This window comes from Echiichthys vipera (genome assembly GCF_963691815.1).
Source record: "Echiichthys vipera genome assembly, chromosome: 21".
Taxonomy (NCBI): domain Eukaryota; kingdom Metazoa; phylum Chordata; class Actinopteri; order Perciformes; family Trachinidae; genus Echiichthys; species Echiichthys vipera.
Window position 1 is genome coordinate 19,902,392 of NC_139846.1, and position 26,427 is coordinate 19,928,818.

The 26,427-nt window shown below is 42.8% G+C and overlaps 1 protein-coding gene across 1 annotated transcript in view; it reads right to left on the bottom strand.

The window, feature by feature from the left end:
• adarb2 (adenosine deaminase RNA specific B2 (inactive)) overlaps window positions 1-26,427 on the bottom strand; it is a gene marked incomplete at both ends in the record, with an annotated part of 193,498 nt that overhangs the window by 22,845 nt on the left and 144,226 nt on the right. The window contains one exon of the mRNA XM_083936513.1: window positions 10,748-10,862. Within this exon, the coding sequence (XP_083792639.1) occupies window positions 10,748-10,862 (115 nt within the window). The remainder of the gene's footprint in view (window positions 1-10,747; window positions 10,863-26,427) is intronic.

The window sequence follows — 26,427 nt, forward strand, 5'->3', positions numbered from 1 at the left end:
TGGTGGTTCCATAACCACAGTTCTCTGGGAAGCATGAGTAAGCGTCTCTTCAGAAGCTCCTATCACATCAGCCAGTATTAGCTGAATCCAAGGAGGGCTGGAGGGAGGGATGAGACCAAACAGATGCTTTGTGCAAATGTGTTTAAGAGTGCTGCCAAGAGCCAATCACTGACAGATGTGGTCTCAAGGATCGATAGCTAACTGGTTGACCTTCCTCCTGCCTCAGTGTATTTTAAAAATACCTTTGGTAAACTAGATACTGATAGTTCATTCTCTGAGAAGCAAATCTGATGTGTCCTCTGTGGGTGGTATGATGGGATGCAGATAAAGGCATCAATAACATGAAGTGAACCAATCACAAAGGCCAAGAACACACAGAAGAGAGTGCAGCTTTCTCTAAAAGGAGTCTATCAGGACTGCTGCTGCTTCCACCTGAGTGGAACTGGAGGCAGGTTGGCCACTCAGGGAAAAAAAAATATTTTCTTTACATACCATGGACTCTTGGGAACTGGTGACCACAAAGGGACCACAAGAGTGAAGGCACGCACCTTTTCACAGACCCTTTTTCTCCTGTTTAGCATCGTATTTCTTGATTTCGCTTCAGTACCAGGGAGCAGATCTTCAGAGAGATTCATCAGCTACTGGGTCGGAGCTTTGGAAGCCATCATTGGGTCATTGCCGGACAAATTAGTTCTACCAGTTAGTAATGAAGCATCTTGAGGGAGAATCAGGCACAGTAGGTCTGCTTCTTTAAGGACTCAAGGGTGGCTTGGGCATGTTTTGTGTCAAGATATATGAGGGTTCCCTTATTGTGCTTGCTGAGATTCTAAATGAATAAAATGATGATGATCACACATGGAATAAATATCCAAACTTGATATCTACAACAGTCGGTAGCTGCGACCTACCTGGAAGTAGCAAAAATACCAATCTTCCTAGCTACATTTTATAAATGAGCATTGGCGTTGTGCCAGTTAAACCTAAACGGGAATGGTCTTTACTCTCCCTGACCAAGCCTGAGACACACCAAGCTGAGTCAGCTGTGGGTAAAGTTGGGCCAAATGGTGAGTTTGTGGTCCAGGTGTTTGCAGTATATCCCGCACCCTTGGAACCTCTCCACCCCTGTCGGCTGTTTTTCAGGTAATTCAGTAATTCAGCATGTTGAATTGTCGGTGAGATAAATCACTCTCATTGGCAGTTCAGTTAATGCATGAGAAGTACAGAAGTTAGGAAGGTATAACAACGTGCTGGTCGTTCTGCTAACTAGCATCTTGAATCTGTCATGTTGGTCTTCTGGTTTCCTTTTTTGGAGAGTTTTGGGATGGAGAGTTATTTCCTCTGACACATAACATACGTATGTGCTAGTTAGCCACCGGCTTTAGTCTTTGGGGTGTGTTCAAGTACAGTTTTGGACGAGACACAGATGATGTGAGGGGTCGGCCTTTGTTGACACCAATTCTCTGATGCGGGGTTGGTGTGTCTGAACCTTTAGGGTCTTGATTCCATCGTATTCTGTCTGGACAGCATGATACAGTAGAAGCTTCTAAAGAGGTCACTGTGGTGCAATTCTCAATGTGAGACATGAAGCAGAGGCTATGAGAGAGATCACAGATCCCAAAGTCCTCCTGTCTCATGTTCCTTTTCCTTTGAGAAAAAGACAATTTTCTCAGTGAGGATTCAGGCCAGTGCAGGGCCATGCAAGAGCACAACTGACTGACAGATAGAGAGAGGTGGTGCAGATGGGGGAGAGGCTGGATCAGTACGTTAACGGCATGCCATTCCTTCCTGGGCTGCCACAAATCTCTCCCATCGCTTCTGAAAGTCAGGCTTCATTGGCTTCGCTGGCTTCTGGCAGACCTGCAGGCATCGCCGGCCCGGCACATGAGCTTTTATCAGCCTTGGCCCAGATGGCACTGCGGTGGTAGAATCCTGACACCTCCACTGATGAGGGAAGGGGAGGAGGGCAAGGGAGGAAAAATTTAAGGGGGGGGAGGAGTGTGTGTGTGGTGTGTGTGGGCAGTTGAAGAAGGCAGAGCATAAAGAAGAAGAAAGGAAAGTCTAAGGTGGGGTGGAAGAAGCTGAACTTTTTCTCTAAAAAAACTACAAAAAATATTTGTCTTCACTGTAGTTGTATTGTGTGTAACAGCATCAAAATATACCTTATTGTCTCATGAATATAATTTTTCTCATCCCAATTTTAACAGTAGAGTGAGCTAATTTCACTTTCTTCCAAAGAGTAGTGGGCAGATATGCCTTATTATTCTGTTTGGGGTCATTGGCAAATCATTTTGTTGGTATTGGTAGCTGATTTTTTCAGTCAAAAATAACTTCATTATCTTTTAAGTTGGTGGCAAAGTTGTTTGCTTATTTAAACATTCAGCAGCTACGCAGCAATGTTAGCATTCATTTGGAGTCATCCATGTGTCCATTCGTTGCATGTAAGTTTCATATTCACTCTCTTGTAGCTCTGCTTTTGGTCTCTACTAACTCTTGAGGGAAATATCTGCCTCTTAGCTAGCTGCTAAATGCTGTCATGAGCTAGTCGCTAGCTTTGCCTGTCTGTTCTTTGGGGTTGTGTCTAGATGGTAACCCTATGTGAACAATCAATAAAATTCTTGTGAGACTTGCTTCCCAATGACATGTACTGTACTTAACCAATCGAGGTCTATGCCTAACCCTAACCATTCAAGAGCAATGCCAAACCTTTACCATCTTGCGAGACTTTCAGAAATCTTGGGTTACCATCTAGATACAACCATTCTTTGGTGCTGAGCAGTTAGCATACAGCAGGTTTTCAGAGCTTTTCCAACTGAAAACAGTTGCCATCTTGTCAGACTTTGACTCCGCCTCATTTCCTCTTACCAAAAAAGCGCATGTATGTGACGTTGGGGGGAGGGAGATACGTCCATCTGGCTGACGTATACCTCCGAGGAGAAGTGAGGGCCAGTGGCTAGCTGTCACTCAAGAGGCCGCACCCCTAATTATTCATAAACTTTAACCTCCAATAAAATAAAAACTAGCCTGGTACAAAAAAATTCATCCCCCTCAGTATTGTAATGGAGATATGACCAAAACATACACAAGAATGTTTTTTGTACCAGGCCTTAAATAGGTTTATGCTGGCAAAATGGCGTGTTTAACATGGGGGTCAATGAGAAATTGCAAAGAGATTCTAACAAGGTTACCTTCATTCTGAGTAAAAAATGAACCTACATAAGAAACGCTAATAAGAGTCCTCTGGCCAGATTTGTTTTCAGGACTTGGACCCCTCCTTTTAATAAATGAAATACTTCCCGCAGCTGCCTGGCTTCACGTCCTACCCAGGGCTCTTTGCTGCATGTGGAAACCCCTTCCTCTCCGCTGCCTTTCCTGTCTGTCTCTCACATTATCAATACAGCAGAAATTAGCCAAAAAATAATCTAAAATATTAATAATAATGGGCTAATGGTTCTTGTTAACTCTTCCTCCAGTAAGTCATTATATACATGTATTAACTTCCATAGCATCACATCTGCAAATAGTTCATTAACATAATTAGCACTTACAGTAACCACAGCTTCAGAAACAGATCATCCTGTGCATGCCATTGTGCAGTGATTAATTAAATGTGTAAACAGTGGGATAATCATTTCTTTCAACACTTGAATCACACAAACAATTTTTGAGCACCTTTTGATGTAAATGTCACTCATGGAGGAAAGGGTAGAAAAGAGCAAGTTACACCAACTGCATGGAAAACATACAATATTGATCGACTGAGCTGCACCATGAAAATCTCTATATCATGAGTTGGACTATTAGCATTCCCTGTAAGCAATGCGCCCCAATTCCTTCTCAGTGATAAAGCAAGTACTAAAAGGTAACAGACTCAACCAATTTCATTCTCCTGCTTTTCCTTGCCGTTCCACTTTGCAATTGTTTAGATCAATTTTGCAGTGGATAATTTCTGCTGTGCTCCTCACTACCCTGCCATGAAATTGGCACTGAGGTTGCCTTGAGTTTGCGGGAGAGAGGAGAGGAGGAGGAAAGATGAATGAAAGAGGGAGAGAGAGAGAGAAAGCGAGATAGGGAAAGAGAGAGACACGCAGAAGCAATAGAGAGCCCCACAGGCAGTGTGCTGTTTTTAAACCAGGAATAATCAGCTGCATCACAGACATAGAAAAAGAGAGGGTCAAAAGGAACAAGGTAGAGTGGAGTCAAAGGCCTGAGGCACTCTTCACACACAAACACATCTGTTACTGGTGATTCAAAGATGTCACACCCCAGGATAACAGCACTGTCAAAAAGCATGTACATCACTGACTGAAACCTGGAACGACTCACTATGGCAACTGCACTACGCTGTTCAGCGCACAATACTGTCAACGGCCTTTAACAGGAAGACAAAGCACACAACGCCTCACTATGGCAACTGAGGAGGTAAACACACTTTGTGACAGCACATGGAGCAGAGACGCACATAGCTACTGATTTAACACTGTATATTTATGACTGCTGGAGGAGGGGGAAGTGAGGTAGGGGGTGACGTTGTTGGGTCTCTGTAAATCATAAATAAGTCATAGAGAGCGGTCTATACCTACTCTGTAAAGGGTCCTGAGATAACTTTTGTTATGATTTGGCACTGTAAATAAAATTGAATTGAATCGAATTGAATTGAAATTGAATTAAATTGATGGAGCAAAATGTATCATTAACATATTTAGATATATGCTTTAATATATAATGCATTTGAAAGAACATTCTGTGTGTAAGTATGACATGAAGTAGTCCTTTTTCAGCGTCCTCGATATGTTTTTATTTGAGTGTGAGAAACTTGCTTTGCTGCGTGAGGCGATTAGGGACTATTCTGTTCTAATGGTGCTTATCAGCTCAAAGAACAGGTGGTTGTTCCTCCCTACGCAATGTCTGTGAACTACAAAGTGCAACAGGTTTTTGTTATTTTTTTTACCTCTTTGTCAGACTCATCCAGCACACTGACTTTCAGCTGACTCTGTTATATTCAACTATCCTGTTTTATCACTTTATTAAATATACAAAAGACAAGCGTGTTACATTGTTTAGTTGTTTAGTAAGTAAATATATCATTTCCACCACAGTGGGGTGTGTAACAATCAAGCAAAGCAGTGCAATTTGCCTATCAAAGGAATTTGGGCAGGTAAAATTCAAATAATTCACACTCAAAAAAAATCTTATCAAGATCTTACCAGCCACTTTTTAGGCTAAGTTGGCCAGTTGAACTAATTTGAATGTATATTATATTCAGCCATTCTGATTTCCTCTTGACAGAGGCTTTTGAGACAGATGCAGATCGGCTCTGACGCTACACAGATCTGTGTGTACTCTTAAATAATCTTCTCATTACCCACCCAAATTAATTATCTTCTCCGCTTTAGAGACCCGAAACCCAAAATGGACATTTTCACTCTCCCTCAACCAGGTGTTTTTCTGCTCTCTGGAGCAGTCCACTTCTGCTTTGCGGACCGCTCTGTGCACTTGCACGGAAAGAAGCCTTACACTGTTCATCTCCACGTAAACGTTCACCGTTCGCAGTGGAGTTCCATGCAGAGTATGCAGAACTGTACATTAAGCTTCTGAAATAATGACTGAAAGCAATTTGGTTTAAAAATCTTAATAATTCCAAAACACTTTTAAATGCAGCAAGAAATTGGTTAAAACTTAGGGCACATTCACACTGTCCATTCGTACCGTGCCCAATACGCTACACAGCTAAAGTCTAGATCGTATGACCAGTGTGAGTACAACTGTACCGCACACAGGCATGGCACGCTTGCCGGCCCCGGCTCGTTTGAGAGAGATGGGCTTTAGAAAAGCATGGATGCACATGTATGGGCACGAGCATGCACAGGTGTACCAGCATGAGCATTGGCGGCGGTCCTGATGTGCATCTGTTTCCCGTGATGGACATTTAAAAAGATGCCGACGAATGGTTTGCGGTGGTTTGCTGCGAAGATGTTTCCTGCAGATTTGGTCAGATGAAATGTTCAAAAACAGTCACAGAAAACTAAATCTCCGAGGGGAGATGAGGTTTAATCAGGAAGCAGTCGAACTAATGTATATGTACATGTATATAATATACATGTACATATACATTAGCACTGAAGTGACTCACCAGTAAGCTTTGCTGTGTCGTCTTTGTGAGTTTTTTCTTTGGCGGCACACAAGAAGGCGAGGGTGGAGAGAAAGAAATAAAACACTGGGAGAATTGTTGAGACTGCTTTAGATCCCTATAATTAAAATTTAGAGCTTGTTTGGGTTGATGGCTTGAGTTTTAGAGTGAAATCATGACACCAACGCCTACAGCAGGAGGGTGTTTTATGTTTCATGTGATAAAGAGTCTGAGCTTTAGAGGTGTCCGATGAGTAACACTGTGTTTATGTTGTCTTTGACATTATTTGACTTTGTGTTACATGTATGTAGGTGTATGATATTTGTTCTTTCACTATCATATTATTGTTATATTGTTATTGCTCTTGCTAGTTATATTTCTAGTGTCCAGCTGGGCACCTTAGGGTGACATTAGGGTGACATGACTTACTTACTTAGATACTGCTTTCAAAATACAGAGGTCATTGTATTGGTCATGACTTGTGTGACTTAGTATATTTTTTCACTGGTTCCAACTGTGCCACAAAATTATGCCCTGCACAGCCAGACTGTGTGCCACTGACTGCCCCTTCTGCCATGAGTCACAAAAACACAGCCTTGTTACTCTTGTAGCGAAGCAGAGGATGACTGGCATACATCGGTCTCTGAACCAGTCGTACAGGCTGTTATACCAGACAGCCTCACCTAAATGTGTATTTTGATTAAATGATGACATCATCAGGATAACATTGGAAAGCTCCCTGCAGAGCTACAGAAGAGTTACAAGGCAATTTTCACAGGCTGAATAGTCCTCTCTATGACATTTTAATTGGACATTATGTGTAAAAAATGGTGTGGAGTGGACCTTGCCACATGTGGTACTAATGCTACGCTGAGTGTTCACTTATCCTTAATGGGACAGAATACTCAGTTTGATTTAGATGATGATGATGATGATGATTTAATTTTTAGGGTGTTAAAGGCATGTCAAATATTGTAACAATTAGTGTACCAAAGGAATGCCAATAAATGGACATTAATTATACAGACTTGTGGAGATCTACTGAGATAGGCAGGAATTCCAAGTCAATAATAGTGGTTGAAGATGAATGAATGAAAATATTAAAGACAAAGCATCAACAAAAAAACACATCACATAAGTTAAGTGAAAAGTGAGGACAAACTGTTAGGAAGACTTTACTGCCAGTCATTATTAGGAACCGACCCACTGTGGAAGTCAATCAGAAACACTCCATATAAATGACAAGAGCATGAACTTTACAGTGATCCATTATTACACAAGGCAACTGCAATCCACAGCCACTGCAAAGCTATTATCTGAATCCCTTTATTCCCTCTGGTTATAAAACAGGTGGAAATGTTTCCTAATAAGCCACCCATTATCTCTGAGCACCATAAAGCAGATATTAAGACATTTCTTCTAAACCAGAATGAGCTCTCAAGGTCAACTTTCAGTCAACTCCATTATATGCCATTTGTGTTGAGCTCCATAAGTCCTATCTTTCGTGTGTTCTTTCATCACAAGATGCTGGATGATTACGCTGAATGTCAGCCAACGCGTGTCGTTTGAATAACGGGAAATCTCTGAAAATGCTCAGCACACGCAGAGGGAAAAAAAAAAACAAACAACTTGGCAAGAGCACAGACTGCACCCTGTTGAATCTTTATTAGCTTTAACAGAAGCCGCTCTGAACATATAAGGGTGTCTTTGTGAAAATGCCGCTGAAGCTCTCGAATCTCCCTCGCTGCTGGAACACACCCTGGGCACATCTCGGCTAATTTTTTTGCCTCTTACCAAGCTGTTTTGTTGAACGTTATTGAGCGTTACAGTTTGCGGCAGCCAGACTGCAAGATAAGGAGCATAGAAAAGAAAATGTTTGAAAATGGATATGCAGCCTAAGAACCATAGCTGAACCGCCATTCGTAATCAACTTGTTTGAAACCCTTTGCTCTCATCTCTTTGAGTCTCATCTCCCCGCTGAACAAAAAAGCCTCAGAAGAAGCTTCTCTCATCCCGTCCAGCAAACAAGTGAAAAAAACAAAAACGGGGGAGGATTTTTTTTTTTTAAGGATTTTTCCATGTGGACGTTCCTGATTTTTCATGTCGCAGAGCACATCTAAACACTGTTTACCATCTGCACACACCCAACGCTATCTCAGATTGATTCAAATGAGATTTTCCACACTATTTGACAATGTGTGCTGGAGGTTTATTTTGGCGGTCGTCTCGCAACCCCTCTGCCTGGTGGCGAGGCTAATCTCACTCAGGTTGGGGCTCAACTGCCTCGGCGGGACTCCTGCAAGGGTGGGGGGGTTCACTGTCTGTCTACGGTTCAAAGACGGACCGCGATTAATATTCTTGAGGCAAAAGCAGAAGCATGAGACACAGAGAGAGAGAGAGAGAGAGAGAGAGAGAGAGAGAGAGAGAGAGAGAGAGAGAGAGATAGACACAGAGAGAGAGTGGGGGAAGACAGTAGTGGACTCCCTAGTGTTCCTGTCAAGTTTTGTGTATGACTGCACAGACGCTGGCCACCACACCATTGCTGCTGCTGCCGCCTCGCTGCGAATACTTGGCAGCCCTACGTCTGGATCTCTGAAGATAACGTGTGCTATTAATAAACAAACAGAAGCAATTACTGGCAGGCAGAGGAGAGGAGAGGGATTGGATTAGGTCAGGATGAGCGCCCGTCTCACTGAAGTCTAAACTGATGAGCTGCAGCACTCCAAAGACAGCAGAGATACCGATCCCCCCCTCACTGACCCCTGCACCCCCCACAGCCTGCAGCCACACAGGGAGATAACGCTCCTCTGTGTCCATATTACTGATTTGTGTGTGTGTGTGTGTGTCACTCTCCACATATGAAGACCTGTGTGCATTTGTGTGTATGGTCACTTTGTATTTTATCCCACATGTTTTGTAACATTATGGGCGTTTTCACATCTATAGTTTGTTTTAGATTAGTTTACTTAGTTTCCGTTCAAGGGCTAAAATTATACAATTAATGCATTTGTCCCTTTTTTTGTTTGTGTTCTCACAGCACCCTTAAACAGCGGTCTAAACTTGTAAACGAATGAAATGCAAGAGCAAGCTGTTCTATTATTGATCAGAAATCTAAGCAGAATTCGCCACAGACCAGCGTTTTTGTTGACATAGAAAGTTCCTCGGTCACATACCAAGCAGGGAACATAGGACCCGGGGAACATAGGTACACTCCCCCTAATAACATGTTGGCTAACAACATATTAAGCTACCTAGCTTGTTGCTATGAACAGTAGAATATGACCTAGCCCACCAAACACACCAAACAATCGTCCTCAGCTACCTCCCCAGGGTACCTATGTTCTCCGCTTTGAATGTGACCGGGGAACATATGACCCTTTTTTTAAAAAAGGTCAGATGTTCCCCACTTTTCACAGAAAGGCTTCTATGTCCCCCGGTCTGTTATTTTTTCCACAATCAGTGCCAAATTCCCCAGCAAATGCTGAATTAAATTCGCAAAGGCAGAGGCTTATGCGACCGGGAATCATAGTACCCAGGGTACGATGACCCCCCCATAGTAAGCCACAAAACATCACCAGCTAACAGCAACAGCTATCAAAAACAGCTAATATCATGTTAAGCCAGACATCACCAATGACCAATAACAGTGAACAACAACAGTAAATTAGGCTATCTAACACCAATGACCAATACCAACAGTTAACAACAACAAAGCAATTGCTAATAATACATTAAGCTAGCTGACACCAGGCTAGCTAACACCAAGCTAGCTAACGTTATGCCCACGCTGGTTTTATTGTGGCACATTTGACATAGATCTGAGTCCCGTATTGAAGAAAAAGCCAGAAGGATTATTTTTTCAGGGATAGTTGGCTCCACTGTGCATCGTCTACAAGAGCTAAAAACTGCAAAACTAAAGTTAGCTTCAAATGTTCAACAGTGTTTTATAAACAGCAGATTAGAAAAATATGACAGCTTGTATTGCACACAACTCATGTGAGGTGACCCTGGGTTTTATGTGTGCATCAGTGCACATATTGTGTTTTGAGAGAGGTGGAATGTGTCAAGGTCTGTGCATGCTGTATGGGTCTGTGTGTCGCTTTGTGTGCACTTGTGTATGTGTGGGAGGCCCTGATGTAATGTGCAGCAAACACCACACAGGAAAGATAAATGTTTGGTAATTTCATGCTGCAGGAGAACAGCAGTGTGACACTTCCTCCTCCTCACTGTTCTTTCAGAGTGTCACTCAACCAGGTTTCAGATTAAGTTTTAAGATGATCTAGTAATGACTTCCACTATTCTACCTGTAACTCCTGTCAAAGTTGCCTGAGCACAGCAAGTCCAGCATGCAGTAGGGGATGACTGACACTCACTACCAGTGTCATTCTCCTCAGAGACTCTGAATCGTCAATAATTCATCAGGAAGGTATATTCTCCTGCACAAGTGCAAGGTACAGCATGGAGTGGAAACTCTCTCTCTCCTCCCACCCTCAGTTTATCATTTCTCTCTCAATCTAGAATTCCTTCCTCTCCCATTTCCCGTCTCTAACTCACTATCTGTATATTGCACCACTTCAATAATTCAAAGGGATATATAAAAGCCAATGAAATTTGCCATACCTCGGGTCATTACGATGCCTGCCAGGGATTTGTGTCGAGCGTGCGCAGGACTGCAGCCGCCCACCAGTGACCGGTACTTCTCCCTCACCAAGTGGAATATTGAATCGGCAAAGTCCTGAAAAACACAATTGCTCCCTTAATTTCTACTAGACACAGTCTGTGGAGACTGACTTCACAGGTTTCACTTTGCTGCATAATATTCAGCTTTCCTAATGTGTTCTGCTAATGCAGAGTTTTTGGGGAAATCGGTCCAAATGTCATCTTGACTGTTTCACTAAAACTACATGCAGAAATCAGGATAACATTCTCTGTACATCAATATAGTGATGTTTCCAATACAACACCATGAGCATTCGTAGCATGAACAGAAAAAGAGATATCTCATGATAGTTTGCCATATGCCATGTATTAACCAAAACACACTACACATTTTGCAAACAAAACATGAATAACTTTACAGAGCAAAGATTACTGAAGGAACTATTTGATGTATCCCACTATTGTGGAGTGATTTCAGTCGACACACAGTCGGCCTATGGGAAACTCTTTTTCCTCACATACGTACAGTGAAAGTACACCCCTGGTATCCACCCAGCACGAAAATGCCAGTATCACTCAACATAGTGTATCTGTAGGGCATACACACAGTGGATTTAGTGTTAGCATTGTTATTAGTAAAAGGTTAAGTTGACCAAAGGGGCATTAATTCAATTTTATGTATCTATATATATTATATATTATAGACTAACGACTTCAGACAATTCAAAGTCAAAAGTTATCTTGACATTAACACAGACTTGGCATTAAATGGGCATTCCCTTTCAAGTGTACACGTTACCTACAGCTTAATTGTCGTGAGACTCACACCTATGCTAAACAGTTGTATAATGTCTTCTCTTGCCTTGGAGAGAGCTTTCCAAAAATTGAAAAAAAACTTAAATAGTGGAAATATTTCACAGAGTCAGCTTTACAACAGGTGTGAAGTTTGAAAGATGTTGGCATTCAGGAGGCAGGGAGGGTCCATTGGAAGATGCTACTGAGTTGCACTATGGGAATTGTAGAACCAGCATTGTATGGAGCTTGACTCATTGTATTTTCCTGTCTCCTGTGAAACCTTCGACTTTGTTAAAGTGCAGTGACACATCGCTGGAGTACAAATACAAAACAAAACATGAAGTAAAACAGGCTTTGCCCTCGGTGGCTGTGCATAGAGATGGACGACACGTCTCAACTTCCTCCCGCTGTACAAAAGTGAACCCAAAATATCCTGGATAGGGATGCTGCAATTTCGCAGCCCGAGTCTGCCCAGTAGTGATCGGGTTGTTTGCAAGTCCCGCCCATACACCCACCTGATGCATTGCACGTCAGTCAGAATCATAATAACTAATTATAACCCCATTGAAAGGAGCCAGTTGAGGTGGTTCGGGCATCTGGTAAGGATGCTTCCTGTTCCAGGCACGTCCACAGGGAGGAGACCTTGGGGAAGACTAGGTGGAGATATCTCCACACTGGCCTGGGAACGCCTCGGGATCCCCCAGTTAGAGCTGGTTAATGTGGCCCGGGAAAGGGAAGTTTGGGGTCCCCTGCTAGAACTGCTGCCCCCACGACCCGACCCCGGATAAGAGGTTGAAAATGACTGAGTCAGTGAGTGAGTGAGTAATTAAAACCACAACTTATCAGAAAAATAAACACATGTACATATATCAACACAATCACAACTATTTAAAATCACAGAAACCATCTTTGAAAAAAAAAGGTATTTGGGTGTACTTTTTAATTTGGCCCATACCCCACCCGCCAACATGGAGGGGGCGGAGTTTATGAGCTGAACTGCAGCCGGCCATTGAGGAGCTTTGTGGAGCTGTCAAGCGGCTCATCTTATATACAGTCTATGAGATGCTCTCCTGACATCAACATGAGAAACCCTTCACTCTTACCAATATGTTTCAATGCATTCATATGTTGAACGATATAACAGTTGATAGAGTATTGTTGTCTCCACTGTACATATGTTTTTGTACTGAATGCTGTAATGAATAGGAAATACCAGGGCCTCTGACCAGCTCTTAAATCTTCTCCTAGTATCATCCTCCATTACAAAGTGTTTAACAATGTCTCTTTTCTGGTCTCATCCTGTTTTTCTCTCATCTAAACAGATGTTTTATTTGTACAGCCCCAAATCACAAATGTATGTCCCAGGGCTTTACAATATACTGTATACAACATATGGCACATCTATCCTTCGACCTTGGACCCATTTGGGAGGCCGGCTCTGGTCAGAGGTGAAACAGCCTTGTAACTTTCAACCTGAGAGGGCAGTGAAACGTGCCTTCGAACCTGTTGTTAAGCTACTTTTTTTTATGAAGAAAAGCAGTATGGCAAGAAAAAAGGAAGAAACCCTTTGGAGGAGCTGTTTCCTGTATTGCACTCCCAGATTGCCTACTGCTGCCACTGACATCTGACCGTGTCGTATAACGGCCACTTTAGAAAATGACCAAACCCATGAGGACGTAATATATATTTCATTGGAGCATTTGTGACCAAATCATCGACATAACCATTGTAAGGGGAACGGTTACCCATCGGTGTAATAGGTAGACTCGTTTTCTTTTATTTAGGCATAATCAAAGAGGGTGTTGACACTTGTCCCAGCTCAATCTCTCTGATTGTTCTCTCTCTGGCTTCACAGAAGTGGATGAACATGTTGGACATTATTTTTACATCAGTTTTTGATTTCCTCCGCCATCTGCCATCCGCAGCTCCCTTTGTGCTGAAAGAACAGCAGCGTTCAAGTTTTGTGCCGTAAAAAAAAAACACTATTTGTGCCATGAAGTAACCCAGAAGATTTATCCCCAACTTGAGCTCATGTTTAACAATATAAAACATAGACTGCTAAGGATTTATCGATTGATTTATTTCCAATCTCTGCAGCCAAACCATCACATTTCACCACGTATCCATCTAGAGCCACAATATTCAACAGATGTTGCAAAGACATGTGGCTCATATCCACCACTCTCCCGAACATTTAATGCTCTTTACTCCAGTGGTAATTAAGGGCTTAGTCTCCGAGCAGCCTTCACGCCAACTGTAGAGCATAAATGGATCACCGGGCGATGGCAACTGAGTGGCAGCAAAGTGGGCCTTTCGGACAGATTGAGCCCCCGTTAGCTAAAGGACATCAACAGATGCCACAGTGACGGAGGCACAGAGTGAGAGAGAAGGAGAGAGATTAAGGATGACTGAATTAGTGAGCATATTGCACATTATAGCCCTCGTCAGGGCTGTGAAATACTCTCACAGTTGGAACCGGTGGTCGAGGTGCACACAGCTCGTGGCGTGCGTCCATGTACTCACATATTGTGGCGTTTTAGGGGCAGAAGAAGGCATGCAAGGTGTCGGGGAAAGTCAGCAGTCACTTACTTTTAGCACTTTGTTTCAAGATTTGCCACAAATATTATATATAAAGTTACATGACAGGTCACTTCTGAGATGAATTTACTTTAGCAAGACGGACAAGAAGTAAATGTCGCATGTTGTTTACTGTATGCTTGAATAATCTCTAAGAGAGAGAGAGACCTAACTCAGTGCAGCTCGTGTTGCAGTGATAAGGACAAAATTGACATAAAAATCAAATGGTAGATTTTCTATTCATGTTACAAAAACATTCGCCCTTTACAAAAAAGTGATTACTGACAGGGAGTAATCCTATGAAATATTTAAGTATAGGATATTTTAAAAACCCTTTTATTTTGCTACAGTCAATCATAGACTAATGACAACCTTGATTAAAAGTGGAGAAACCTTTGCTTTGCAACATGTTGTACATTCCCTCTTCGCAATGCTATCTGCTGTCATCTGTTTTAGAAATAATCACAGTGGTGAAAGTAAGCTGGTACAGGCTGGTACAGGCCGGTACCACTACAAGATTTGGAGTGGGTACGCCGTACCAGAAACAAAAATACACTGTCTCCGAAAAAATTGCACGCCGGCATGACAACTCACCTGCTAACGCCAAATTACCAATAGCAACACATTTACCCCAATATACTGTACATTTCATGTAACTTGTTCTGAGCTGTCTCTGAATTGTGTCTGAACCTTCTGTTTCACAACGAGTGAGATCGTGTACGGCTCAACCACCTTGCGCCAACGTGCGCAGCTAGAATCCAAAGTGCTTTAGCAGACAGACGTGTTGCAAACTCTGACACTTTCACTTTTGTAGTGTGATAAAAACAAATACTAGAGCGATAAGAAGTCCAAGGCAATGCTTGATAAGTAGACCATGATAACTAATTAAGTGTTTTTTTTCGGTGCACTATTGGTCAATATAATAGTACAGGCAAGAAATAAAAACTACTTTCACCCCTGAATATGCGTAGTATTTTTCAAAACAGTGGGTCCTTAGAAACAGCCTTCTCATTCTTGATGGTGGCCCTCAACTTTATCATCTGAAGTGAAACTTTAACTCTAACGTTTTCTTAAAAACAGCAGTGCATCTACAGTATGTGATGCCGAGCACAATATCCTCTTAATATGACTCATTAAGGAGACCTTTCAAAAGGTTTTATGATCTCAGTGATGTTTATTCTGGAGGTCAAAGAGTCAATGTATGTTGAAATCAGCCATTAAACTCAGCCAGCTGATATTATAATCCTTATAGTATTCTGATGTTATACGCCCTCAAATTTGTAGACAGTCTCCTTGACTTTAGATCTCCACAGTGGCTGAATGTGTTTTTACCATTCGATGCACATTTGAAACGTCCATCTCCCTTCATCTGTTCGCGAATTTGAACCATACGATAGCCCTTACTGATCTCTTCTAATGGGATCATAGGACCCTGGGAACACAGGGATAACCCTGTCCGCAATAATGGAAATAATCATTGGTTGCAGCCATAATGTTCACTGAAGCAGCAACAGCAGAGTATTAAAGCAGTGTATGTTGGGGCAGTGTTGAACACTATCACCAAAGCTGCTGCCAAAATCAATGGATTATCTCTCTTTAATCATGTTGAATACACATCCTGGACCTCCTGATAGTCAACTTTTCAGGAAAGCCTTGTTTTGAGATGATGCCACAGATCCGCCTGAATGTTGACTTTTCCGAGTTACACAAATGTGACAAAACCCGCCCTGTTCGCTGTCCCTGAAAGTGACATCCAATTAATTCTAACAGAATCCTGCTTGGCTTGGCAGCGTCAGCTGGTGTCGGTCACTGTTTGAACCCTGAGTCAAGTCCTCCATCCGTCCTAAAGGCCTTTTCATTGATGACATTACAGAGGTGAGAGGAGGTGGCAGCTCAGAAAGGCCCGGAGAGCAAAGGTGGAATAGACCCTGGCATGCAGCCCAGCTTTTTGTCCCTCCCTCCTGCTTCCTCCTCCTCCCCCTCTCCTTTTGTTCTCTCTCATCTCTTCCCCTCAGTCTGTTAATCCACATTTCCTCTTCTCCTCTTTCCATCTTTTTAAATCTGACTCTTCAGATTCTGGTCTCGCCTTTAAATCCTCCCCTTGTCTCCTCCCTCTCTCCTCCCTTAACCACCCTGCCTCCTCACCCTCCTCCTCCTCCTCCTCCTCCTCCTCCTCCTCCTCCTCCAGGTTTCTCTCCCTCTCATGCTGATTTGTGATAGAGGGCAGTGATGTGCCAGGATTAAGAAGCGAACAGTGAGTCAGAGCCTGTAATTTCCTCATCCTGTGAGCCAGAGTGAGGAAACAACATCATTTACATCATCTGACACAAAAGGAAAAATAGGCTGTGACTTACAGCTGTGGTTTTCTTGGTTAAAAAATAAACTGCTTACACTTTCTCTGTCTTTCTCCGTTTGCATCTTTTCGAGCCATTGTTTTTGTTTGATACATCGCTTAAAGAAGCAGGATGAATTTGGTTTGGTTACTTGAGTTACTCGTTCGCTAAATTTTATTCTATCTTATGGAGACACAATTTGCTTTGATGGGCTCGGGCCGCTGAGTTTGGTCTGATGAGCGCACCTGTGCGTAATAGTGAAATCACAGGTGAACGGGTCAGACGGGAACAGTTTTTTGACAGCTCAGTGATCGCTTTTTGTGATAGTTATTTTTGTTTTACCTATATGCTTACTTTTTTACTGATAATGAAATGAAGACCAGCAAAGTTGACGGGTGATCTCGGCTAAAAATGTTTTGTGTTCTGGAGCCGGAGTCGACGAGCGTGTCCGAAAGCCACATTCCCGAAGGAACATTCATTTTGTTTGCCACAAAAGAAGTAACAACAGTATAAGCCAACATATAAATACAGTGCTGTGAAAAAGCATTTGCCCCCTCACAGATTTCTTCTGTTCTTGCTTTTTCGTCACACTTACATGTTTCAGATCGTCAAACAAAGATAACCTGAGTTAATACAAAATACGGTTTTTAAATGATGGTTTGATTTATTAAAGGGAAAAAAGATATCCAAGCAAACCCGGCCATATGTGAAAAAGTAATTGCTTAGAAACCTAATGGTTTAGGGCCAATGGCTGTGCCACCCTTATGCGGCAACAATTGCAATCAAGCCGTTGCGATAACTGTCAATGAGTCTTTCACATCGCTGTGGAGGAATTTAGGCCCACACTTGGGGCATGAATGGCCTGTTTAAGGTCATGCAACAGCATCTCAATCAGATATAAGTCTGGACTTTGGCAAAGCCACTCCAAAACCTTCATTTTGTTGAGCCATTCAGAGGTGGACCTTCTGGTGTGCTTCAGATCGTCTCAGTGCTGCTAATCCCAAGGACGCTTGGGCTTAAGGTCACAAACTGATGGCCGGACATCCTCCTTCAGGATTTTCTGGTTGAGAGCAGAAATCATAGTTCCATCAATTATGGCAAGTCGTCCAGGTCGTGAAGCAGCAAAGCAGCCCCAGACCATCACACTACCACCACCGTGTTTGACTGTTGCTATGATGTCCTGTCTCTGAAATGCTGTGTTACTTTTACGCCAGATGTAACGAGACCCCCACCTTCCAAAAAGTTCCTCTTTTGACTCGTTAGTCCACAGAATATTTTCCAAAAAGTCTTGGCGATCATCAAATGTGTATCAAGTGTGAGACAGGCCGCTGTGTTCTTTTTGGTCAGCAGTGGTTTTCGCATTTGAACTCTCCAATGGATGCCATTTCTGCCTCGTCTCTTTCTTATTGTTGAATCATGCACACTGACCTTACCTGAGGCAAATGAGGCCTGCGGTGCTTTAGATGTTGTCCAGGGTTCTTTTGTGAACTCCTGCATGAGTCGTCAATACGTTCTTCGAGTAAATTTGGTCGGGTTGCCACTCCGGGTAAGGTTCACCACTGTTCCATGTGTTCTCCATTTGAGGATAATGGCTCTCACTGTGGTTCACTGGAGTCCCAAAGCCTTACAAATAGTTTCGTAGGCCATTACTTTTTCACATAGGACCAGGTTGGTTTGGATAGTGTTTTTCCGTTAATAAATGGAAATCATCATTCAAAAAGTCAGTGTAGCCACAACTCGGGAGGATACGGCGAAGCTAAGTGCAGAGAAAGCTGCAGAAGAGAGGGATGATTAAAAGAAAATACATGCCGGGACTGTTGCTCACAGGACCATCATCAGGACTAATATGGACACTGTGTCTGTGTGTCTGTCTAGAGCTAGACGGCAGCTCTGATTACTACCTGCTATTGAAACATGTTATGTCAAAGGACATTTTTGTTTTTACAAATATATGTCATTTGTATAATATTGTTGTTGTTAAATATGCTGTTTGTATGGCTGGAGTTTGCAACAAAAACCATTCCCCCCTGGGAGTATTAAAGTCTTTCTGATTCTGATTGTGATAAAAAAAATAGCATAATGAAGATAATGTGTTCTGTGGGTAACGGGGGCGGGACTACATCAGCTTTGGCTTCTCCAGCTTTCCCTTCCGGTCATGTGAATTGTAAACCAAGATAATGTGTGACGATGATTTATCTGACTGACATGCACGAAATAAACAAATAAATACAATTTAAAAAACTTCTTTTTGTATTTACTCAGGTTACCTTTGTCTAACTTTAAAATGCAATTGATGATCTGAAACATGTAAGTGTGACAAAAAAGCAGAAACAGAAGACATCTGTAAGGGGGCAAATACTTTTTCACCGCACTGTACATACATCTGCCTGCATTTCTTACATCTTCCCCTCTCATTTTTCTTGACATACGCACACACTGTTACACAGGCTCCTATTCCTCAGTAGGGGAGTTGAGTGCCACCTTCGGTGTGGGCCTAATGTGGCAGAAAAACGGGGCCAAGGATCTCGCTCCTCAGTCAGGCAGAACATCAGTGCGACCTGCCACACAGCGAGAGGAGGGCCGGCGAGCATGTGGCTGGCTGGCTGGCTACCTCCTGGTGGAGCATCAATGTTAACGCTGCTCCACAAAGCTACATTTGGGTATTTGGTTTTTCAAAATGTGTCTCAGGTCACTGATGTTAAGCTCCACTCGGAAAACAATCTCAGGTAGAAACTGCTGTAGTGGCTGTTGTGTTACTCCCCCCCACCTGGTGTCTTTCCTGCATTAGTTCTGACCAATTTACTTAGCCGTTCCTCTGGGCCTCCTCAGGGTGGAGAAAACAGCAGTGGTTTTTTCTAGTAACTGCCACAGCTGCAGCAATACCCCAATCAGCCGAAAAGGGATAGTTTGGGTTTTTTCAAGTAAATGAGGTACTCATCTATAGTCATAGTCGGAGTATTACCCAGAGTAGAGGGTGGTACTACTTTAAGGAATAACTCATATTTGTGTGAGACATTTTCTTGTCATTTGTGGTTGCGCTGCTTCTGTCTGGTTCATTGATGACTCTAAAATTACCCGTAGGTGTGAATGGTTGTCGGTCTCTGTTCGTCTCTATGTGTCCTGCGATAGACTGGCGTCCTGTCCAGGGTGGACCCCGCCTCACGCCCGATGTCAGCTGGGCTCGGCTCCAGCCCCCCGCGACCCCGACAGGGACAAGCGGTTGAAGATAAATGCTTCTGTCTACTCCCCCCGTGACAGAGTTTCTCTCTCTCACACACACTCACGCACACGCACACGCACACGCACACACACACACACCTTATGCTTCACTTAAGGTGGACCAGCTACTCTTATTGTAGTGAAGAGCTGCTTTTACTTATTGTTAAATTTTATTTTGCTAATTTAATGGTCTGCCTCGGAAGAAGGAGCTGCAAACCATGCCTGCAGACACCTGTGAGATTGATGGTGGGGAAAACAGCGTTGAGAGCAGGCATACCTTCGTATCAGAGTTGGTGATCGTTGCAAGAGTGGAAAAACTAACAAAGACGTGATTGTTTTTTTTGTTGCAGTCCACTTTGAATGAAGAGAGGAGACGGCTGCTGGACTAATGGTGGCTGGTTGGAAACATTTAACATTTAGTCCAACTTTTGGGAGCAGTAGGGTCATTTTCTCATGACCTCTGTACAATCAGACTTCTTTTTGCAACCACTGGAGTCGCCCCCTGCTAGACATTAAAGGGAATGCAGGTTTAAGGCACTTTGGCTTCATGTTTCAGAGCCATCTCTTTTCTGCAAAGTAACACCAAGAACATTAAGACCTTTGAGTATGTGCTGGAAGTTTTTGGTAGTATAACGTTGTTGAGAAATCCATAGCAAAAAGATTAAGAAACATGTCCTAAAATGCATTGCTGGCCTATATAAATCTCATCTGTCCTTTCATTTTTTCAATCAATCCATCTGGCCGTATAGTGGTTCCATGACTGTCACCGTTGTCACACACAGTCTTTGTGTGGAAAAACACTGTTTTATTGCTCAGATGCAGGTTCCACAGCAATACAGTTCACTCACAAATCCAACCAACAGCAGACCATGAATATGAATCACATTAATGAATACATTCATTAAATAACCCACATTATGGGGCAGGCTACTCCGCCCAAACACACTTATATAGCCTATAGCTCACTTTCATTCCTATTTGAGCCCATCCATCCATCCATCCATCCATCCAAGCACATCCATTTTCTCTTCCTTTTAGATTTGTTCTCTTATGTTGTCAATACAGTGAAAAAGAGGTAGAATCATGTTTTAGTATCCTATTTAATTTGTAATACCGTGATATAATACAGACCCTACCATCCGTCTTCTCCCCCCGCCCCCTCCCCAGATGTTTGTGCACGTAAACAATTCAGCATCTACTGTATCTCCAAGGTAATGTGGAATGTCACCAACAGTCCTCCTGCTACCTTCCCTCTGAAGTCGATATTGTGCCAGAAACACAAAATGTCAACGGGAAATTTTCTCTGCTGCAGTCTGACCTAGAAGTCTGTGCATGCTGGTAGGGGTGATGCCATATGTGTGTGTGTGTGTGTGTGTGAGGAAGGGAGAAAAAAAACCCTCAATTGTATAATTTATTGTTTAGCAGGAAGGCCCCAAAGGGAAATGATGACTGAAGATCCATCAGTGATTACATTTTAAGGCCCTCCATAACAATCTCCATATGCTTCCACACACTGTGCCTCAGTTAAATAGGTGAAACATGGAGGGTAAAACGGTGGCAGCCATGTTGATTGTCTCTGTCCATGTGCTTCATGAACATCAGCGCTCATGTTCAGGGTACACACACACACACACACACACACACACACACACACACACACACACACACACACACACACACACACACACACACACACACACACACACACACACACACACACACACACACACACACACACACACACACACACACACACACACACACACACACACACACACACCACCTTATCACCCGTCTGCAGAGCAGCCCAGCTAGCATAAAAACGGGGCCATGTCTTATATTTCTTTATAGAGGTATTTAACAATTCATTCTCCCGAGTTTTAATAGTGTCTGCCCTCTGCCTAGATATCTCCCCTCCCCTCACCACCACCAGCCCACCCTATCCGCTCCCCGTCCCTCGCCTGCCGCCAAGCATGAGGCTTTTGAAAATGGATATCTATTCATTTGGTGGAGGCGTTGCCTCTGGGGGCTTTTTAGATTCTCAAAAAGCCAGACTCCTCACGGCGAGACAGATTTCCCCCTTGTTTGTTCTGCATATGACACATAGCGTCTCTCTCACTCCTAAATCTTTTGCTCCTTCACTCTGTCCTCGTGATCTGTATCACAAGAGAGAAAAAACCCAGATATGTCAGTGCATACACTCGGATCTTCTTTCAGTGGTTGTTCTGTTGTCGCTTTTTATTGACAGTAAAGGAGGCCATTGTGTCATGTGATGACAACAAAATGCAACCCAGAGAAGTTGCAGTGAAACACTCCGGCACCTCGCCTCTAACTATATCCAACCTTTTCTTGTGTGATGGCCAGATGGCCCTGCAGCCTTTGGAGCAGATTTCTCTCAGTGTGTATGTGTCAAACATTTTGCTTGAACAGTGGGGCCTTGTCAGTCAGATCAGGCAGCCGGGCTGCACCACACGGCCAATGTCATAAGATGAGGTCTTTCTGTTTCAAACCACAGGCTTGATGTCAGTGAGTGAGAAACAAAGTCAGATGAAAGAGCACAAGAGAGAGAGAGCAAGTAACAGAGATTGTGCACTTGATCTGTCTTTGCCACAACTCGCTCTAACTTCTTTCCCCCGTCACGGGTGAGGAGGGGGAGTTAGGTGCTGCACCACAGGTTTCCAACAGCAAAGCAGAGCTCAAGCAAGGATTCCTCATTAGGCTTGAAAAGGTGGAAACCATGACAAGCCCGGTGCACGTTGTAAGGATCAGAGTCTAGGATGAGCTACCACAAGAATGATAGCCTCATCCAAAAACCAAGGACACTAGTTCCTAGTGATGATGCTAAACATAGAAGTGGATCATTATTTCTCTCCTACTCTGCACTTGGGGCCATAATCAATCCCTATGGCCCACTTCTCCTGTGAGGAACCATCCTAACTGTAAATCTAAATACATGAATAAGACCACAGACAGCTTGGAATATACAATGAGAATTGTAGCCATGCTAACACCGTGGCTCCAGGGATGGCAACATCTATTGGGTCGTGTCTAGATGAATAGTAATAACTTTGGTGATCCCCTGACATTTCATATAGCGCCATCATCAGGTCAAATTTTAGTTAATGACCAAACAAAGGCAGAAGAAATGGTATGCAACACTAGTCTAAGATGGTGAGCAAGGTCAATTATACACCAGTTACACATCAGCATGTTTGCATTGTCATTTTGAGCTTGTCAGCATGCTGATGCTAGACTCTGAAAGAGATATTTTTCCTCACGTCAGATGGCGGATTTGGACAGATCTGCTCAGTTACGCAGAGACTTACGCCACTGAGACAAGCCAAACACCATTCATTCAAACATGGGTAAAGTCTCCCTTTAAGGCTTTACACACCTGGACCGTGAAGAATTAACGACACAATGCAAAATGCTCACCTGATAATATCTTAAATCAAATTATTCGGAAGTGTTTAAAGAAAAGGTTTAAAAAGTGTGTAGCCAGAAGATCAACTAAGGTTACGGGGAACCCAGAACAGCTTCTGGCAGTCTGACTAAGGCAAGTTGTTTTAAAGCCTATTTTATTGAGTTTCCTTTGAGTGAAATGCTCTGGATGAATCTGAGGTCCCTCTAGTTCACTGTTATTTCGTGCAACCTATATGTCTAGGGCTTTTATTGTGAAAGGTAAGAACTTAAGGAGTGGATCCTGTATGTGCTGCCTTTTTCAAGGTTGAAAGGAATAATAAAGCCATCCTGGTTCGGACTAAAAAGCCTCTGGTGTTTTTATATGCTCATAATCCTCAAGAAACACAAAGTCATTGGTTGATGCACTTATTTGTGGTGCGGGAAAAACATTTTCTCAATACATAGCCTAATATTCGTGTTCTGTGTATCATGACTGAAAAAGAAATATACAAATATATTGACATGCAAAATTAATCACATTAAAAAAAAACCACGAGTGTGTAAAGACCTTTAGTCTTGATCTTAATATGCTTAGAGACTCTAATTATACAGGAGGGATGATAAAGTACTGTAAATGCAGTCACAGGAGATGCATAACAGTCAATTTCAAGCCAAGAAACATATTAAATGTCCCAGTAGTATATCTGTTATAGTAGCTCAGAAAACAACACATGAAATGCCGCAACATTGAAAAAAATGTTTTCGCTAAAGTCAAGTAATTTATAGAAACATCAACTACAACCAAATTGTGTTACCCAAACTTTGGTCACAGCTAACTTCATATGTCCCCTGATTGGTTACATCTGCTGAAGCCACTAATGCTCTTAAGCCCAAATTCAAATATTAATTTGGGAGATGAAACCTCAATATTCAAGCCAAAACGAACTGAAGCCACTGACTCATAACCACCAACCGCAGATGTTAAGCGCCACTGACTCTGAAACTCATTATCAGTCTAAATTCTCTTCATCTGATCAAACAAGCACCGCCAGTTATGACAACATAGACACGCAGGGCCTGGCCTGTGTGTGGTGCCATTTGTAACCTTGCCAGGTCCCCGAATAACCTTCACCGATCCTCGGCGTTGTTCTATGTGGCTCATCCGAGCACACTGCATCGAAAAAGTCAACATCATGTTTACAGTGTTCGTTCCACTGATCCACCGATTCTGCTGCAGGTTTTAAACACAAGTATAAGCCAGAGGGACAAATGTTAGTTTGAAATGTCAGACAAGATACAAGTACTGGTACTACAATATCAAAACACTCATGTACAAGTGAAAGTTCTGTATTTGTTATCCTACTTAGGTACGAGTACATAAGTATGATCATCAGGATATACTTACTTACTTACTACATAAATATTATGTCTTTGTGAATAAAAACTTATATCGCAGTCAATCACAGCAACCAAACGATGTGGCATTGAGCGACACACACAAGTTGCGACGGCGCTTGGTCCGTTTTGAAGCAGAAAAAAATGGCGGCTGGGTCACAAACTCTCTCGAATTACAGCTAAACAAGACACAAAAATGTGTTCTCGAAAACACGTCAGGTGAAAAATAGACAATATAGTAACACAATCTTGATTCATATTTGTCCAAGTTTGACGGTTTGATCAGAGTTGTGTGAGCCTGGTTAGCTGTGCTAGACGGAGATCGGCAGTTTAGTAGTTTAGTTAGTAGCTATGACGCTTCTCTGTCAGTCATCTTCTAAACCCGCCTCACCTTAGACAAACGCTTGTGAGTGGTTTGCTGAGGACCGAGTCAGCTGGAAATCTGTCTGAATGTGACACGGGCAAGACGTGCCGAGCTCACGTTTCATTTGCTCTGGCAGATTCGTCTGGTTCCAGGGGTAAGACCCACCAAGCACTACCGAGGAATCGCCATTATGTTATATCATTTTTAACTTGTCAGTCCAGAGTTTAAAGTGACTGGATTGACATCAACATCTCATTCCCAAATCTGTCTTTAAAATATGCACAGGGAAAAAAATGGTTTAGGGTGACAGCGGTTGGAGCGCGTCTAAGTCGTTTCGGTATAAATCCCCTCTGATTAACCTCCATGGTGGAGATAAAAGCAGCGATATGCCTGAAACGACTTAATAATGTCAGGCACAGTGTAAAACACACACCAGCGGCTTTATACATTATGCACCAAAGGCCAGCAGAGGGACTCCTGCGAAAAGATAACATGACCTACCCCCGAGAGAGGTGGAGAGAAGGCAGGAGAGAGAAAGAGAGAGAGAGAAGATGAACAAGCAGGCGCCGATAGAGAAAAAGAGACAGGAGACAGAGGAGGAAATGAGAGGGTCTGCGATGAGGATTTAACAAGTCTATCATCTACAGAACGTAGTTGACTAAGGGAGAATGGAGGAGGAGGAGGAGGAGGAGGCCAATCCATGGCCCCTGAGGGCTGTTCACATAATTCCCATTAATCTGCACATGATTCAGCAGAGAGAGAGAAAGAGAGAGTGTGGTTTGCCGTATCATCCAGGAGAGACATTTTATGTACACACACACACACAGAAGTATATGTATCCTGCACATCATTAGGGATTTAAGACTTGTCTTGAGACCAAACAGCCGCCTAAGATATTTAGTAGCCACTTTGAAGGGACAAGCTTCCCAATAAGTGCTTCTCAACGGCAACTAATTTTCACTAAAATGTCAACAGTTGGATAAATTCCTGTGTGACTGACATCTGGGTTGATTACTTTTAATGCTGAAACCAAGCAAATCCTGTATACAGCAGCTTTACCAGTCCATTAACACAGGAATAATGTGACCTTTTAAAGATACTGACATGTTTGTATTACAGTTCCAGGTGTGGCTATTTCGATGTTTGATTTACATGCTCCAACATTCGAAAAAGAAGAGATATTTTGTGAAATGTTAAATAATAATCTTATAGTAGCCTACTTATTAACTGTGTTTGTTTCACCTATCCTTCCACCCCAACATCCTCCCTATGCAGACTGCGTTGCTCTTTGTACTACTGCACCATTAGCAGTTGAAAGCCTGGTGTGTCTCGTACTGACGCTAAAGGGTGCGAGTGTACAAGGCTTGTGCCCTGGCTAGTCATTTTGTGAGAGTGTGTGAATGTCAGCGAAGCACACAAAGCTCTCAGCTATACACTGGGATGACGTTCAAAGTAAATCACGTAATTAATTTCAGAGAGAACCTGAAAGAATTTTGAAAAACTTTTTAAATATCAAAGGTCTCCAGCAACAACACTTTTCATGGATATGCTTTGAC